Below are 15,520 nucleotides of genomic sequence, written 5' to 3'. Positions count from 1 at the left end.
GTTTCTAATAAAAAAAATTAATTATATAATTAATTTCGTAAAATTATTGTTCTCTTTCATCTATTCATTAACTTTTCTTAGTTTGTATAAATCAACATAACACGATACTTTACTATATAATGAAATGAGTAACATTTCATTATATACATTACTCCTCTAATTTTAAATATATATTTAAAAAAAAAACACTCACGTCTATTAAGAAAAATTGTTTATCATTTAGTTTCTTTAATCTCATCTAAAAAATATTAGATAACTTATTTTTCTAAATTATCCATCCTTAAAATTTGATATTAAGAATAAAATAAGATATTAGAAACACAATCTCAATTAAACAAGATAGTATATAGAAGATAATATCGTTAAAAAGAGTAAAATTAGTTAAAATTTATTTATATTTAACAATAATAAATATGATTTTTTTTTCTTCTTATGTTCAGAATGGTACGAGTATTAATGTAAAATTCATTAATGAGTATATGATACATCCCCCCCGCCTAATAAATTGGGAGTCATTTACTTACCTGAAAATTGTCATTTATGGAAGAAGTGAAAGAATGATGCACGCAGTTGTGTCACTTCAAAAACCGTCCTATGACGCATTACACCTTATCCTATGAGTTCTATACACACAACAAATTCATCAGTGGCAATATAATGATATTTTCTTTAGCCAGTGGCATTTTTACTTTACACGTCACCCTAATAATGCCACAGGAGCACCCTTCTTCTGAGTCATCGAGCCAAAGTCATAGCAGTGGCGTCAATTCCCAGGTACCCTTCATCCTCTGTGTTTCCTACGTTGTTTATGCTTCTCCTCTTTGTTGCACAACATAAACACACTTGTGGTACAATCGTTTCCTCCACAATATACTAATTATGTTGTCTTGTGTGCCACGTTCCATATTTGTGTTTTTATTATTTTTCTAGACCATGTTCTTTTATTTTTCTAGCTAGTGGAAGGTTGTTGCTGCTTAGGGAATCTCCCTTTTGAAATGGATGTTAATGCTTAAGTTGAAACTGGTTTAAAAGATGAAAATTAATATATGTATATGCTATTTTGAGGTGCAATAGGAGCATATTTGTGAATGAATTTTTCAAGTCAACAAAAAAATTGGTGAATCTGTTCTTTTCTTGAATAATTGGTAGGTAAGGACTTGACTGCTTAAAATATGAGTTTGGTTGTTATAGAAACTTTGTTTATGCTTTACCTTGGAATTCTTTTCCATTAGTCAGTTATAGGCATATTGCTGAATCATGTAAATGGCATTTCTTTGATGTAAATTGTGGTTGATCTTTGCAGGGGAAGCACAAAAGCAGGGCTGTTATTAAGATCTATCCAAAATAGGGAACTGCATCAGAATTCAGAACGAGGAGATGGGATCTGAAGAGCCAAAGGCCATTACTATTCATGTAACAGGATTTAAAAAGTTTCAAGGGGTTTCGGAAAACCCTACAGAAACCATTGTTAATAATCTGAAGGATTATGTTGAAAGGAGAGGCCTCCCTGCTGGTGTTACTCTTGGGAGTTGCACTGTGCTTGAAGTGGCTGGGGAAGCTGCACTTCCTCAGCTATGTCAAACCATGGAATCTGCTGTCTCCAAGACAGATACTGTGAGCAATGCAAATGTTGTATGGGTTAGTTTTTTTCCCTCTCAGGTCTCAAATTCTCAATTGGATTGTTGATCAAGATTTTTCTTTATAAATGTAGTAATACACACAAGCTTAAAGTCAAATACTTGGGAGAAGAAAGTCTCTTTTAGCTTTTCAATTTATATTTTATGATAATCATGTATACAGCCTATTAAAATTTAAAGTTTGTTTGGATGCAAACCTAAAAGAGCTTTTCAGAGTTACTCTGTTGAAAATAAAAAAACATTTTTCGATAGAAAAACTAAAAAATGTTTATGAACTTGTATTCAAAGAGATTCTTATTGGGCTTGAAGAATAAAGAGTATTTTTTGCTAGCCATTTTCTCTATTGAATTGTCTTAGGACTGGAGTCTTCATTCCATGCCATGTAATCTGTAGCATTTTGTTTCCATCATCACATTATTAATGCCTGCAGTTGCTACCAGACAAGGTTACATTAGCTGAATGAGAAGTTTTCTTGCACCATTGCAATTGGTACCTTGTTTGGTGTTATTTGGTTTCCTTCCATCATCTGTTTTCTATCTTGTTATTGTAGTAAAAGTATATGACCCTATGATATACCAACATTGGTTGACACAAATGGTAGCGTCTTATATCCCTTAATCAAGTTATCTAGGTTCGAATCCTAGTTTTGGACATGGAATAGATTATGTTGAGAGGGGAATATCTATCTTATATATGATCACGATCTTTAACAAAGATTAGTTATTGCTTCTAGTAGTAGTACTTCATACTTATACCATGGTTACTAAAAGAAAAAAATTTATGAGATCATTTTTATGTATCAATGAGAAATCAATTTTTCATTGCATATTTTAATAAAAGATATTGTTAAGAAGGCATTTTTATGAGATCATTTTATGCTTCAGCTTCACTTGGGGGTGAATAGTGGAGTTGTAAGGTTTTCCATTGAGCAACAGGCAGTAAATGAAGCCACTTTCCTCTGTCCAGATGAGTTAGGATGGCAACCACTGGTAATTCATGATTGTGCCCTTTTTGTTTTCCACTTTTCTAAATAAAATTGTAAAATCTATAGAGTTTTTCTTACATTTTGAAGATTACTCCTATGTGTTGCATATCCCAAACTGATCCTCTGTATTCAACTTTTCTTTCTCAGCAAGTCCCAATAGCCCATGAGGATGGAGGAATTTCTCGAGCAAGACAGGTAAATTGCAATTATGATCCATGACATGTAGGATTGAACTTTGTTGGACAAGGTCCAATGAAAATTATAGGTTTTTGTGGTAAACTTTAACACAAAATTCAATTGTTTTTTTTGTTTTGATGAAACGTGAAAACTACTGATACTGACATCATTAGATATCGCAATAAAGTAGTAAAAGTTGAAGAAGCTTGTGATTTTTCTTGATGTTGTTTTAATCCATTGAAGGAAAGTCTTTCCTCTGTTCTCCACCCCATTATAGAAAGAGTAAAAAGGTAGAAAGAACAATGAATAAAAGGAAGACAAGCTCAAAACATTTTATATTGGGCCATGTTCGCCTTATATAATGTATATATAATATAACACATGACTTTTGTTGTTAAATCCAAAGGCCACAGAGTTGTATTTGATTGCTTTTGTGGTTGTAGTTTCACATGTCTTGTCTGGTGTTCTTTGATCATTTTAATGTAAGAAATTGTCTCATATTGTTGCAAAAATACTTTGAATTTGTTTCTAACTTGCTAATTGTTTGTTAAAGACTTGTTTGCCGGTTGATGCAATCTTGAAATCCTTGAAGAAGGGAGGTTATGATGTGATGATATCAGGTGATGCAGGACGCTTTGTGTGCAATTATGTGTATTACAACTCCCTCCGATTTGCAGAACAAAATGGTAACAAGTCTCTATTTGTTCATGTTCCCCTATTTTCAAGCATTAATGAAGAAACCCAGATGCGATTCACAGCCTCTCTTTTGGAGGCCATTGCTTCTGCATCTTAATGCAAATGTAAATCATTTGTCTCCACAGCTAAGTAATTATAACGCAATCTATGAATGAGATGGAGATACAGTTGCTTTTACCATCCATAGCAAGTCATTTGGGTATAATATGTGGATTTGTCTTGTACACTGCATGAATATGCTGCAAATTGCTGAAATATTATATCATTGCTTATTTTGGGGGCGTTGTGCTAATATTTTAAATGCTATGTAATTATATTTCACGCAATACTATGAACGTATTTGGGCCAGCTTATAATCTCTCATTTATATTTTCTTTTAAACAGAAACTCTGCAAAAAAAAAAAATTGTGTTTAAGACAATAATTTAAATTTAGAAATAATTTTTTTTCTTCATAAAAATAAGTTATTTTTATGAAGTTGAAAATTTGAAGTTAATGATTATTTTTTAATAATTTTTTTAAGCTAATTTACTATTGGTGTATCCAAACAAAATTAAACATCTTAAAATTGCATTCATCAAATTTATTTAAACAAAAATTCATTCTAATTATAAATCGATTATAATGGGGATGATAGTGTTAGTTAAATTTGGTGGATCAACTTGTCAACCTGCCTATTTTTTGTGAGTTAGATTGGGTAAATAAATATGTCTGTTAAATAAATATGTCTGTTCAACTTAACGGATTCAACTTGTCAATTTAATGAGTTAGCCAATTAACTAACATTTTTATTTTATACTCTTAAAAGATAAATTTGTAGGGAACTTCTGTTTGATTAATGTTTTTATTTGATAGTTTCACTTCTCTTTGTATATAATTATTCTCATTTTATATGAAATAAAAGTATATTATTTTAACCACATTTTTCATAAGTACATTTTCATGTGTAGTGTCTTTTTTAATATAAATATAAATAAATAAGCATATATATATACACGTTATGCCAAAAATATTTAAAATAAGAAAATTTTATTTTATTTTATTCTTTATACCGGCCACATTTTTTTTACATAAAAATTCAAATTCGAGACTTTATTTAAAATGATTAATCTAGTATTACAATAACCAACAATTTATTATTCTAAAATTTTATATAAGCATTCATTCGATCATTAGAAAATCATACATATTTTCTAAAATATTAAAAAAATCAAGTTAATTGTCAACTTTTTTTCATTAAAACTAATGGGAAAAAACATTATATGCCTCTATATTTTATTTAAATAAAAATAAAAAAAGAGAAAAATAAAATAAAATTATATGAGTAGTAAGTGAGTATAGGATAAGCAAAACTATGTAAAAGTGAGAGAAAAGGTTCTTAAAAAATAGAAAGAGATTTAAAGACAAAACATTCTCAATAAAATGAAAACCAAAAAGATCGAATTAGAGATGGAATAAAAAATTGTATTATTCATATAATTCATGTAACATTTTATACAACAAAACTTATAACACGTGAATTAGGGACTACATTTGTTTGAAACTACTCGATAAGATGACAACATTTAAGCAACCATATTAAAGCATGTTTGTATTCTCCCTTCAGTGACAACTTACAAGAGAGTGAAATTATGTTGAACGTGACTTTGAAATTCGGGAATAAAATAAAACTGACACACTGTTAACACTCTTAGGCTTTGTTTGGATTTGAGGATGGAAAAAGGGGAGTGGAAAAGGAGGAATTTGAAGGGAAAGTGAGTGGAAAGTGAAGTTGTTTGGATTAAGGAAAAGTGAGTGGAAAGTGTAGAGAAAGTTTGTGAGTGAATTGATTGATGTGATAGATAAAAATGAATTTTTTAATTGATAATTGTGTAAGATTACTATTTTGCCCTTAGGTTAAAATAAAGTTTATAATTATTATAATTAAAAGATAAATATATAAATTTTAACTAAAAAAATAAATATAAAATATTAATTTAAAAATAATTTAATTTAAATATTTTCTTTAAATTTAATGATAGATAAAAATTAAAAATTTAATAGATGAATATAAATTTACACTTTTACTCTTGGATTAAAAATGAGTATAATATTATTTATTATAAATAATAATAATTACAATAAAATTATATTAATAGGTATAATTTATTAAAAAAATAATAAATAATGATAAGAATAATAATAAATATTAGAAAAATAATAAGAATCATAATAAATAATAATGATACTAATTATAATAAATAATAATAATATTAATAATAATGAAAATAATAATAATTTTTATAATAATAAATAATAATAACAAAATATATTATTATCATTATATTTTCTAACATCATTTTACTAATGTTTATGAAAGTGTTATTATTTTAATTTTATAAACATATATTACTTTTTTTTTATATTTCTACTTTTTGATGTCAATATTTAAATAATAAATTTTTTTTAATATAAAAAAATGTATAATAAATTTTTTTAAAATTTAATTAATAAATTAAAAAAATTGATAAATCATTAATATAAATTAGAATGAAATGAAGATATATTTATTAATTGTACAAATTAATTTTTACCAGTTAAAAAATTGAGAAATTTTTTAAATTACAAATTTGGGGTTGTATTTTATGCCATTTTGGAACGGCCCGTTCTCAACTAGGAGTTTTAAGCCAATTTTCCAGTTTCGGAACGGTCCGTTCCAGTTTCGGAACGGCCCGTTCTAGGATACTAAATTGCTCTTGTTTTGGTAATTTGGAACGGGCCGTTCCAACGTTCCAAATTACCAAAATAAGAGCAATTTAGTATCCTAGAACGGTGGAACAGCCCGTTCTGGGTTCGTCTGGAAGCGAAAATAGGCTACCATAATCGATTATGCAAGTCACATAATCGATTATGGGCTTATATAATCGATTATTCAACATAATCGATTATGCTCCAACATAATCGATTATGTGGCATGCATAATCGATTATGCTTCAACATAGTCGATTATGTAGGTTGCATAATCGATTATGCTTGGTTCCTCTGCATGCATGGGGCAGGGACATTTCTGATTTTTCACAAATTGTACGTGTCTTTCATCTCTTTTCTTCGCTTTTGTGCGAGGACAGCAACAGTGCTTCTCTCCCTTTTCTTCGCCTTTCTTTCGTTGCAAATCACTGAAAACAAACATCTATTTTCTTCGCCTTTCATTACTCGTAAACTGTAAATCACCGGAAATAAACACTACCTAAGAGTTAGTGGTTTATTCAATTTGAACCTATAATCTACTTCCATTGCAAAGTGCACATTGCGAAAGACTCGTGTAATAGGGGTGAATGATGATCGTTTCCTTAATTCAAACTGAAAACTTGCGGGCCCCTTCACAAAAGTCTCAGTCCCAATGCTGAACCTGTGGTGTCGGATGCAAAAGCCTCAACTCCACTCCTTCATCAGACCCATCACAACTCTTACACCTCCACACGCTAACACCACCCACTCTGTCTTCTTCGACAACCGCCAAATCCACGCTTTCATAAAAAGCAGGAACCTCAACGCTGCACTTGCACTGTTCCGCAGCATGCCACTGCGAGATACCGTCACCTACAACTTGATCATTTCCGGGTTCCACAAGCAACCCAATCATGCTCTTCGTTTCTACGCCGAAATGGGTTTGCTTGGGATAAGGGAAAGCTCGATCACGCTCTCCTCTCTAGTAGTGGTTTGCACCAATGATGGGTTTTTAAGAGAGGGTGTTCAGGTGCATTGCAGAGTGGTCAAGCTCGGGTTTTTATGCAACGTGTTCGTTGGCGGTGCGCTTGTTGGGTTTTACTCGCACGTGGGGCTAAGGGGGGTGGCACTGGAATTGTTTGATGAGTTGCCAGAGCGAAATTTGGCTGTGTGGAACGTGATGCTACGTGGGTTGTGTGAACTGGGTCGTGCTGAAGTTGAGGACTTGTTGGGGTTTTACTCTCGGATGTGTTTTGAAGGTGTGAAGCCAAATGGGGTTACGTTTTGTTATTTGCTTAGGGGGTGTGGTAATCAGAGACGGTTGCATGAAGGGAAGAGGATTCAAGGGTGTGTTTTGAAGCTGGGTTTGGTGGAATCAAATGTATTTGTTGCTAATGCTTTGGTGGATTTTTACTCTGCTTGTGGCTGTTTGGTTGGTGCAAGGAAGTGCTTTGAGGACATAGGAAATGAGGATGTTATTTCGTGGAACTCGCTGGTTTCTGTTTATGCGGAGAACGATTTGTTGTGTGATGCTTTGGAGGTGTTTAGTGTTATGCAGCTGTGGGGGCAAAGGCCCTCGGTTCGTTCTTTGGTGGGTTTGTTGAATTTGTGCAGTAGAAATGGAGAGCTTTGTTTGGGGAAGCAGGTTCATTGTCGTGTGATGAAGTTGGGTTTTGATGAAGTGAGTGTGCATATTCAGTCTTCTTTGATTGATATGTATGGAAAGTGCAGGGACATTGAGAATTCTGTTGCTGTTTTTGAATGCCTTCCCAAGAGAACTTTGGAGTGTTTCAACTCATTGATGACCTCTTTGTCTCATTGTGATGCGGTTGATGATGTGGTTGAATTGTTTGGTTTGATGATTGATGAGGGTCTTCTGCCGGATGAAGTAACCTTATCAACAACACTGAAGGCTGTGTCAGTGTCTGCTTCAGCAAGCTTCATGAGTTCCCAGTTACTGCATTGTTATGCATTAAAGTCTGGACTTGGAGGAGATGCTGCAGTTGCATGCTCCCTCATGGATGCATATTCAAGATGCGGGCACGTGGAACTTTCTCATCAAATTTTCTTGAGACTTCCTTCTCCCAATGCTATTTGCTTGACATCCATGATCAAAGCATATGCCCAAAATGGAATGGGGAAAGAGGGAATTGCGGTGCTTGAAGCTATGATCGAGAGGGGACTAAAGCCAGATGCAGTTACCTTCTTATGTGCATTAACGGGTTGTAACCACACAGGATTAGTTGAGGAAGGAAGAACAGTCTTTGACTCCATGAAATCTATTCATGGGGTCGATCCAGATTGCCGCCATTTTTCTTGCATGGTGGATCTTTTATGCCGTGCAGGACTTCTACATGAAGCTGAAGAGTTTCTACTTCAGGCACCAGGAAAAGGAGACTGTTTTATGTGGAGCTCTTTGCTAAGAAGTTGCAGGGTCCACAAGAATGAAGAGGTTGGAACAAGAGCAGCACAAGTGTTAGTTGAGCTAGATCCGCATGATCCCGCAGTGTGGTTGCAAGCTTCAAATTTTTATGCTGAAATTGGAAATTTTGATGCATCAAGGCAAATCAGAGAGGTTGCTCTAGCAAGGAAGATGACTAGGGAGATTGGTCATAGTTTAATTGAGATAAGACAGTGACTGGGGAAAATAGAGTTCCTGAATTGATGAATCATTTTAGCTCATTATTCACACAAGATGAAACAATCATGTTATTTTTCTGAGCTGATGAAGATGTTACCTGAGATGGTAAGGTCTTGTCTATTTGGGAAATTCTACAATCTAAAGGAAAGGTTTCTTTTGCGAGGAGTTTTTGGTGAGCATGGCAAGGAAATGAGGGTCGGCATTTGTGTTCCCTTGTTTGGTGTAACTAACTGACAGCTTCCAAAAATTGAAAATAATTTTTCCATCTTTTTATGTATCACATGGTATTAATATTATGCCTATATGCTAGTGCAATTTTAGATAGAGTGGAATATGCACAAAGACTTGGATTATGTCATTCACTTCTCTTTCAGGGCGGCAAAGTGGAGATAGTGCAACGGTGACTATTACTTGTGACTTTTGTAATTGGTTGATGAGTAAAGCAAAATACTACAAAACTATTTTTCCTTGTACTTTAAGTGTGGGCATGTAGAAAATGTTACACGTTCATCCACTTTCAAGCCAAGCCATAAAGCCCCTCCAAATCCTTCATTTTTCAGAGCTAATCTACGCATATAAATTATAACCATTCGCATTAATCAAATCAACCAATCCTTGCAATACAGCCAACAGGGGCAAAAAATGGACAAATTCTTCTTGGTTTCCTTACTCGGTTTGCTCATAGCAGCTCATGGAGTTGTAGGAAACATGATGTGTGACAACATTGGCATGCTCGAAGAACTAAAAAGCCTGGAGGCCATGGACATAGAAGATGAAAACGAGGAAGAACATTCTGACATTCCTTCATGGAGAAGCGAGCGTGGTGGAAAAGTTCTTGTGAATATTGATAGCTTTGGTGCTGCTGGAGATGGAGAATCTGATGATACTGAGGTAAGTTCTTTCATCATTATTGTTGACACATATATTATATACCTGGTCTTGCAAATGCATATCATTATTTGTACTCTTTCAATTTGCTTAAGATGCACTTCATTCATTTGACAATGTTGAACAAAGATAAATGTTTTTATGGAACTAATAGGCATCATTGATTGACCAGACTAATCATTTTGTAATAATGTTTTGTGCATTCTCTTCTCTGCTTGTGTGGTCATCAGGCTTTACAAAAAGCATGGGAAGTTGCATGCTCTACATCAAAATCTGTTTTGTTGATTCCTCAAGGACGCCGTTACCTAGTTAATGCATCAAGATTCAGAGGGCCTTGTGCAGACAAGCTAATCATCCAGGTGATCAAACACACAAACATATATTTAATACTTGTCCTGTGATTATTGACATGGTATCTGCATTTCCAGATCGATGGAACATTGGTTGCACCAGATGAGCCTAAGAACTGGGATCCAAAACTACCACGGGTTTGGCTTGATTTTTCTAAATTGGATAAAGCTATTTTCCAAGGCTCTGGAGTCATTGATGGCTCAGGAAGCAAATGGTGGGCAGCATCATGCAAAAAGAACAAGTCAAATGTAATTTTTTCAAAACTTGGTTTTGGTTATTTTGCAAGTTTTTTTTTTTTAAATCTTAAATAATAACTTTCTAATTTTCCTCTTATTCTTTGTCACAGCCTTGCAAAGGTGCACCAACAGTAAGGACCACTTTCTTAACCATTCTTTTCTTCTATATGTGTAATCAAGATTATCAAATAAGAATATAGTTTGACTTTTGAGGGGTCATTGCAGGCCTTAACCATTGATACAAGTACAGCAATAAAGGTGAAAGGACTCACAATCCAGAATAGCCAACAGATGCATTTTACCATATCACGATGTGATTCTGTTAGAATTACTGGCGTGAAAGTGTCATCACCAGGAGATAGCCCAAACACTGATGGAATTCATATTAGTGAATCAACAAATGTCATTATTCAAGACAGCAAAATTGGAACAGGTTCTGAACTTTGTGTTCTTCCTTAACTTGTGTTCAATTTTGCTGAGCAATAAAAGCAATAATGAGTTTTGCCCTTCACAGACTTTGAAACAAAGAAACACAGAATAGCTAACTTGGAAAAGGAATTTTAACATACACACACAAACATAGAGAATAAAGAATGAACAATTGTGCTAAGATTCTGCAATTGAAAGAGATTAAAGGGAAAGATACTGACCATTTGTGTTTTGCCGTTTCATCATAATTGTATGTGCTATATTCAGGGGATGATTGCATATCAATTGTCAATGCTAGCTCCAATATCAAAATGAAGAGAATTTATTGTGGACCTGGACATGGAATCAGGTATCATCTAATCTTCATGACTCCAATTAATTTAAAATTATACTTTGTTCTCTGTTTGGTACATTAAAATTTGGGTATTATGGTTGTAACAAACTTTCAATACAAATTGTCATATAATGTCTTTTATTTTTAAAAAATAATATTTAACTATAAGTAAATAGAAAAACTATGTTATATGGTTTGACATCTTAAAAAAAATTGAAAGAATAAAAACTTATTTATTCCTATAAAAAAATTGTCTATCATAAAAAAGAAAAAGTTATCTTCTTATTTCTTATTTATGAATTTTTTTTCCTAACATTATGTAATCCTTTTGAAGAAGCGTGGGTTACATGAACCACACATGATGATTCATTATTATAATGGTTTACGTGAATTTATTTCCTTTTCTTTCTTAGATCACACAAAATAAAAAATGTATGTTTCTGAACACCCTTTTTTGAGTAAATTAGTTTTTTTTTTTTTTTTTACCTTCTTATAACTTTACACTTTTTTATTTTTTTAAAGCATTGGAAGCCTTGGAAAAGACAACTCAACTGGCATAGTCACGAAAGTAATTTTGGATACAGCAGTTCTCAGGGAGACTACCAATGGTGTCAGAATTAAGACTTGGCAGGTAGCATTCTTGGATCTCAATCTTATTAAAACTATTTTAATCTTTCAGTAAATTTATATTGTCATTATTTTAGTTTTTTTTATATTATCCCTTGTTGAAATGTCATGTAATAACACACGTTAGACGGACAGTGTGCCACCTTAACATTGTTAAAGGTAATAAACGGAATGAAATAATATTAGCTTTTAAAAAAAATAATTAAAACTTCTCATGTTTTCGAAAAAAATATTTACTTCAGGCAAAACAATTCACTTAATAATTTATATTTTATATTTAATTTAAAACATAAAAGCTATTTATACTAATAATTACATTAATTCAATTAGTCTATTAAAATTACTTTGACTTTCTAAAATACTAAATTTCAAAATTACAATATAATGGTGCAATAATATGATAGAAATGAAAATTTGAAAAGTATAATTTTTTACTCCTGATGTACAATTTAATGTTCGTCTGAAAGAAAAAAATACCAATAATTATCAAACATTAATTTAATAATATGATTATAAATATTTTTTTTCAAAAAGAAATATATTTATTCTTTCAAATTTATCTTTCCCAAGACTTAAAGGTCCCATTATGATATTGTAAAAGAATAAAATACATAATAGTACTTTTAAGCTTTGTTTAATTTTGTGTGTGAAAAATACGGTAGCATAGCACTCTATATTTTAATATATGGTAAGGGGAAAAGGGCAAGTCAATAATAATATTTAAGAGCTTCCAAGTCATTGAAAAAAGAAATTGGCCTGTAACCAAAAGTAAATAATAATAATTGCCTAGTAAATGCTACCATAATTTTTTAGTATAAACTATTAACGTATTGAACTAAATGTAATATGCAAAAGTTTCCTGCATTGAGAATGGGTTACAGATATCATGGTTTTATTTTGGTGTGACACAGGGAGGTTCTGGATATGTTAAAGGGGTACGTTTTCAGAATGTGAGGGTGGAGAATGTATCTAACCCTATTATTATTGACCAATTTTACTGTGATTCACCATCCACTTGTCAAGACCAGGTACACTCTACCTCTTCCCAGATTCTCTTTTCAATTTATTTTATAGTGTGATAAAATTACACAGTTAAATTTCATAAATTATACTAATTATATCATTAAGGTGATAATTAATTAATGATATGGTTTATTATATCTATTTTAAATATACTAAATTTAATGTATACAATTCTCACCTATTAATCATATGACTTTCAAATAGTTATTGTACAAGTAAAAAAAGTTTCTATATATGCTCTCCTATCTTTATTATGAGAAATTTTAAAAGAAAATGGTTGTCTTTTTTAATAAGACACTTGACAATTTTTATGAAACATTAATTTTATTCTTTATCATTTATTCCTATTAAAGAAAAATATTTGATAAATAAATATTTTTTTCTCACTTCTTAAACTCTCTAATTATCATTTGTCAATTTTATTGATATTAGTGTATAAGCTTTGATATATAATAATATCTTCACCTCTTTCATAAAAATTCAATCATAAGTATAAAGTATAAAATTGGTCTATAATGACTTTGATTTATATATACAATAAAATCAACTAACTTTTATTGATTCATGTGATTTAACTAAAAGTGTTTTATAATAAGAATAGAAGGAATACAACAATTTGTGATTGAACAAGGGTGTAAAATTGAGTGGATAATCAATTTTCTGATTTTGAAAACCATTATAATGTATGTTGGGTGACACAACAACCACTAACAATGATGTTATGAACTGTTGTATAGACATCAGCTGTGGAGATAAGTGAGGTGATGTATCAGAACATAAGTGGCACGACAATGAGTGCAAAGGCCATTAAATTCGATTGCAGTGACACAGTCCCATGCAACAACCTCGTCCTTAGCAATGTCGACTTAGAGAAACAAGATGGCACAGTTGAAACATACTGCCACTCAGCTCAGGGTTTCCCCTATGGGGTGGTGCACCCTTCTGCTGATTGCCTTAATTCCAACGACAAAATCTCTCAACTTGCACAATCAACTACAGAAGAGGATATTCGTCACACTGAACTATAAGTTTCACATCTCAATTAAGATGCATTATACAATAACCCTTTTATTATAATTTTATGTCAAACGGGGTAAGAGGCTTGTTTTATATTGCACGTAGAAGTGGTAGTGTTATTATGTTGGGGGAGGCTTGAGGTGAGATCAGAGATGAATCAAGGATTGTATTGGTTATTAAATAATTAGATATTGCAGAGAATTGACAATTCTAGCTGATAATACCATCAGCAAAAGTCACATCCATTTTATACTATTGATTGAGATTTCATTTGAATCTAGTGTTGTGCTCGCATGGTGATGTTTTATGATGTTTAATGTCATTAGTGATTATTACTTAACCTAATCACTTAATTCATGAAGATTAAAAAAAATTAATTTAATTGATAATAATAAATTTATCATATAATTTAAAATTATCTTTATATTACTTCTCTTTCATAATTAATAGTCATATATTCTTTAACTAATTATAAAACATGTTTATAATATATATTTTTTAATTAATACACTATTTTCTCTCTTAACCAATTAGAGCGTATGATTTTTAAAAAATTTATAATTAATTCATTTTATTAAATTAAGAAAACATACTTTAATTAAGAGTACTTTAATATAAAATTAATTAATAGATGAAACAATATAAATTGGATTTTATAAATACGAACATAATATGTTTTGGATTTGGTTTTTTGTTCATGATTCTTTCTTGTTGGTAAATATCACAAATTCATGGAGGGATGCATATCTCGTTTTGGCGCTGAAAATAAATTTCTTTCCTTAATTTTCAATAAAAATAAATAAACAGGTAAAATGATGCCAAACAGAGCAGCATCTTAAATTGTTAATATTATTAATCCTTTGACATCAAGCTAGTATGAATTAGTATTTTAATAAACATTTAAAAGAGAAGAAATATATAATAAAGTAAATCACACATTACTTTCGTAAGTTGAAGTCAACAAGAGAAATTGAATTTCTAAAGGATTTAAGTGAAAAAGTTGATTTCAACTTCTTTTTTTCAGTTCTAGCATGAATATCTCCCGATTTACTGAGTTAAACTAGTTCTGTTTATGACAGTAATTATAGCTGGTTGAAAAGGTTTTTGCATGATAGAAATTGAACATGAAATTCTCTTTTAAATAATTTAACTTCACAATGTGTGGCAGCAACATTTTCTTGGCCCATGATGTTCATCCAATTGAATCGGACTAAGTTGTGCCTATGTAGGAATAGATCGAATTACAGAGAACTTTGTCCTCTCTCACGATTAAAGATGAAAAACTAGTTTAATTTTAGTGTTTACAATGATTATTATTTTAGAATTTTTGTTGAGATGATATTTGAGGGTCTAAGATTATTGATTGGTATAGGGTATTGGTTAGAGATACAGACAAGATAGGACCCATGAGATGATACTCTAGTCTCCATAATTAGCCCTATATGCATAACTTAATGGCTACATACATGAATAAATAAGAAACCTACGATTATCACTGACATAAACTAATAATGTTCTTATTCGATTTCTAGTCACTGCAAAGCGACAAACACATGAATTCTTCAGAACAGTTTACATGCCTGCAAGTGCCAGGTATTGTTGACAGTGTGGTCCAAATGTTCAATTGGGACAAACGAAGTGGCCAAATGAATGCACAAATCTGCATGCATACTTTGAGACGGAAAAGAACAAAGACAAATTATTTCTTCAGTAGTCTCTGCTGTTGTGTAGCTTTTCTGGTTTGTATGCTAACGCCATGTACAAACTAGGTTTT

At 31.6% G+C, this 15,520-nt stretch overlaps 3 protein-coding genes across 5 annotated transcripts; all 3 read left to right on the top strand.

Moving 5' to 3' along the window:
* Positions 1-615: 615 nt before the first annotated feature.
* On the top strand, positions 616-3,767 carry LOC109788008 (Peptidase C15, pyroglutamyl peptidase I-like protein). 3 transcript variants are annotated; one of them, XM_020346625.3, is made up of 5 exons: positions 616-774; positions 1,304-1,638; positions 2,522-2,626; positions 2,770-2,817; positions 3,353-3,767. In XM_020346625.3, exons 2-5 carry the CDS (start codon positions 1,378-1,380, stop codon positions 3,590-3,592), a joined length of 654 nt encoding a protein of 217 aa, XP_020202214.1. In that variant the 5' UTR covers positions 616-774; positions 1,304-1,377; the 3' UTR covers positions 3,593-3,767. The 3 variants fall into 3 exon arrangements, with proteins under 3 accessions (XP_020202214.1, XP_020202223.1, XP_020202232.1); XM_020346634.3 differs by having other exon boundaries at positions 760-848; XM_020346643.3 differs by lacking the exon at positions 616-774 and adding an exon at positions 914-1,149.
* Positions 3,768-6,720: 2,953 nt separating this feature from the next.
* On the top strand, positions 6,721-9,106 carry LOC109795026 (PPR superfamily protein). The gene has a single exon (XM_020354434.3). It carries the CDS (start codon positions 6,874-6,876, stop codon positions 8,836-8,838), a length of 1,965 nt encoding a protein of 654 aa, XP_020210023.1. The 5' UTR covers positions 6,721-6,873; the 3' UTR covers positions 8,839-9,106.
* LOC109795027 (Pectin lyase-like superfamily protein) lies at positions 8,868-14,022 on the top strand. Its single transcript, XM_020354435.3, has 9 exons — positions 8,868-9,732; positions 9,960-10,088; positions 10,158-10,328; positions 10,427-10,447; positions 10,542-10,749; positions 11,013-11,094; positions 11,602-11,710; positions 12,618-12,734; positions 13,467-14,022. Exons 1-9 carry the CDS (start codon positions 9,484-9,486, stop codon positions 13,755-13,757), a joined length of 1,377 nt encoding a protein of 458 aa, XP_020210024.1. The 5' UTR covers positions 8,868-9,483; the 3' UTR covers positions 13,758-14,022.
* The last annotated feature ends 1,498 nt before the right edge of the window (positions 14,023-15,520 follow it).

Source organism: Cajanus cajan, chromosome 5 (assembly GCF_000230855.2).
Source record: "Cajanus cajan strain Asha chromosome 5, NIPB_CcT2T_4, whole genome shotgun sequence".
NCBI lineage: Eukaryota > Viridiplantae > Streptophyta > Magnoliopsida > Fabales > Fabaceae > Cajanus > Cajanus cajan.
The sequence above is the reverse complement of the archived record's forward strand: the minus strand, read 5'-3'. Positions and strand labels throughout refer to the sequence as shown.

What these genes read in the sequence shown, in the direction of transcription:
- LOC109788008 (XM_020346625.3), top strand. Translation starts at nt 1,378, where the DNA reads ATGGGATCTGAAGAGCCAAAGGCCATTACTATTCATGTAACAGGATTT. An exon ending in AGTTAGGATGGCAACCACTG is followed by an intron (nt 2,627 to 2,769) that starts GTAATTCATGAT and finishes TTTCTTTCTCAG; the next exon opens with CAAGTCCCAATAGCCCATGA. An exon ending in GAATTTCTCGAGCAAGACAG is followed by an intron (nt 2,818 to 3,352) that starts GTAAATTGCAAT and finishes TGTTTGTTAAAG; the next exon opens with ACTTGTTTGCCGGTTGATGC.
- LOC109795026 (XM_020354434.3), top strand. Translation starts at nt 6,874, where the DNA reads ATGCTGAACCTGTGGTGTCGGATGCAAAAGCCTCAACTCCACTCCTTC.
- LOC109795027 (XM_020354435.3), top strand. Translation starts at nt 9,484, where the DNA reads ATGGACAAATTCTTCTTGGTTTCCTTACTCGGTTTGCTCATAGCAGCT. An exon ending in CAGACAAGCTAATCATCCAG is followed by an intron (nt 10,089 to 10,157) that starts GTGATCAAACAC and finishes CTGCATTTCCAG; the next exon opens with ATCGATGGAACATTGGTTGC. An exon ending in CATCCACTTGTCAAGACCAG is followed by an intron (nt 12,735 to 13,466) that starts GTACACTCTACC and finishes ACTGTTGTATAG; the next exon opens with ACATCAGCTGTGGAGATAAG.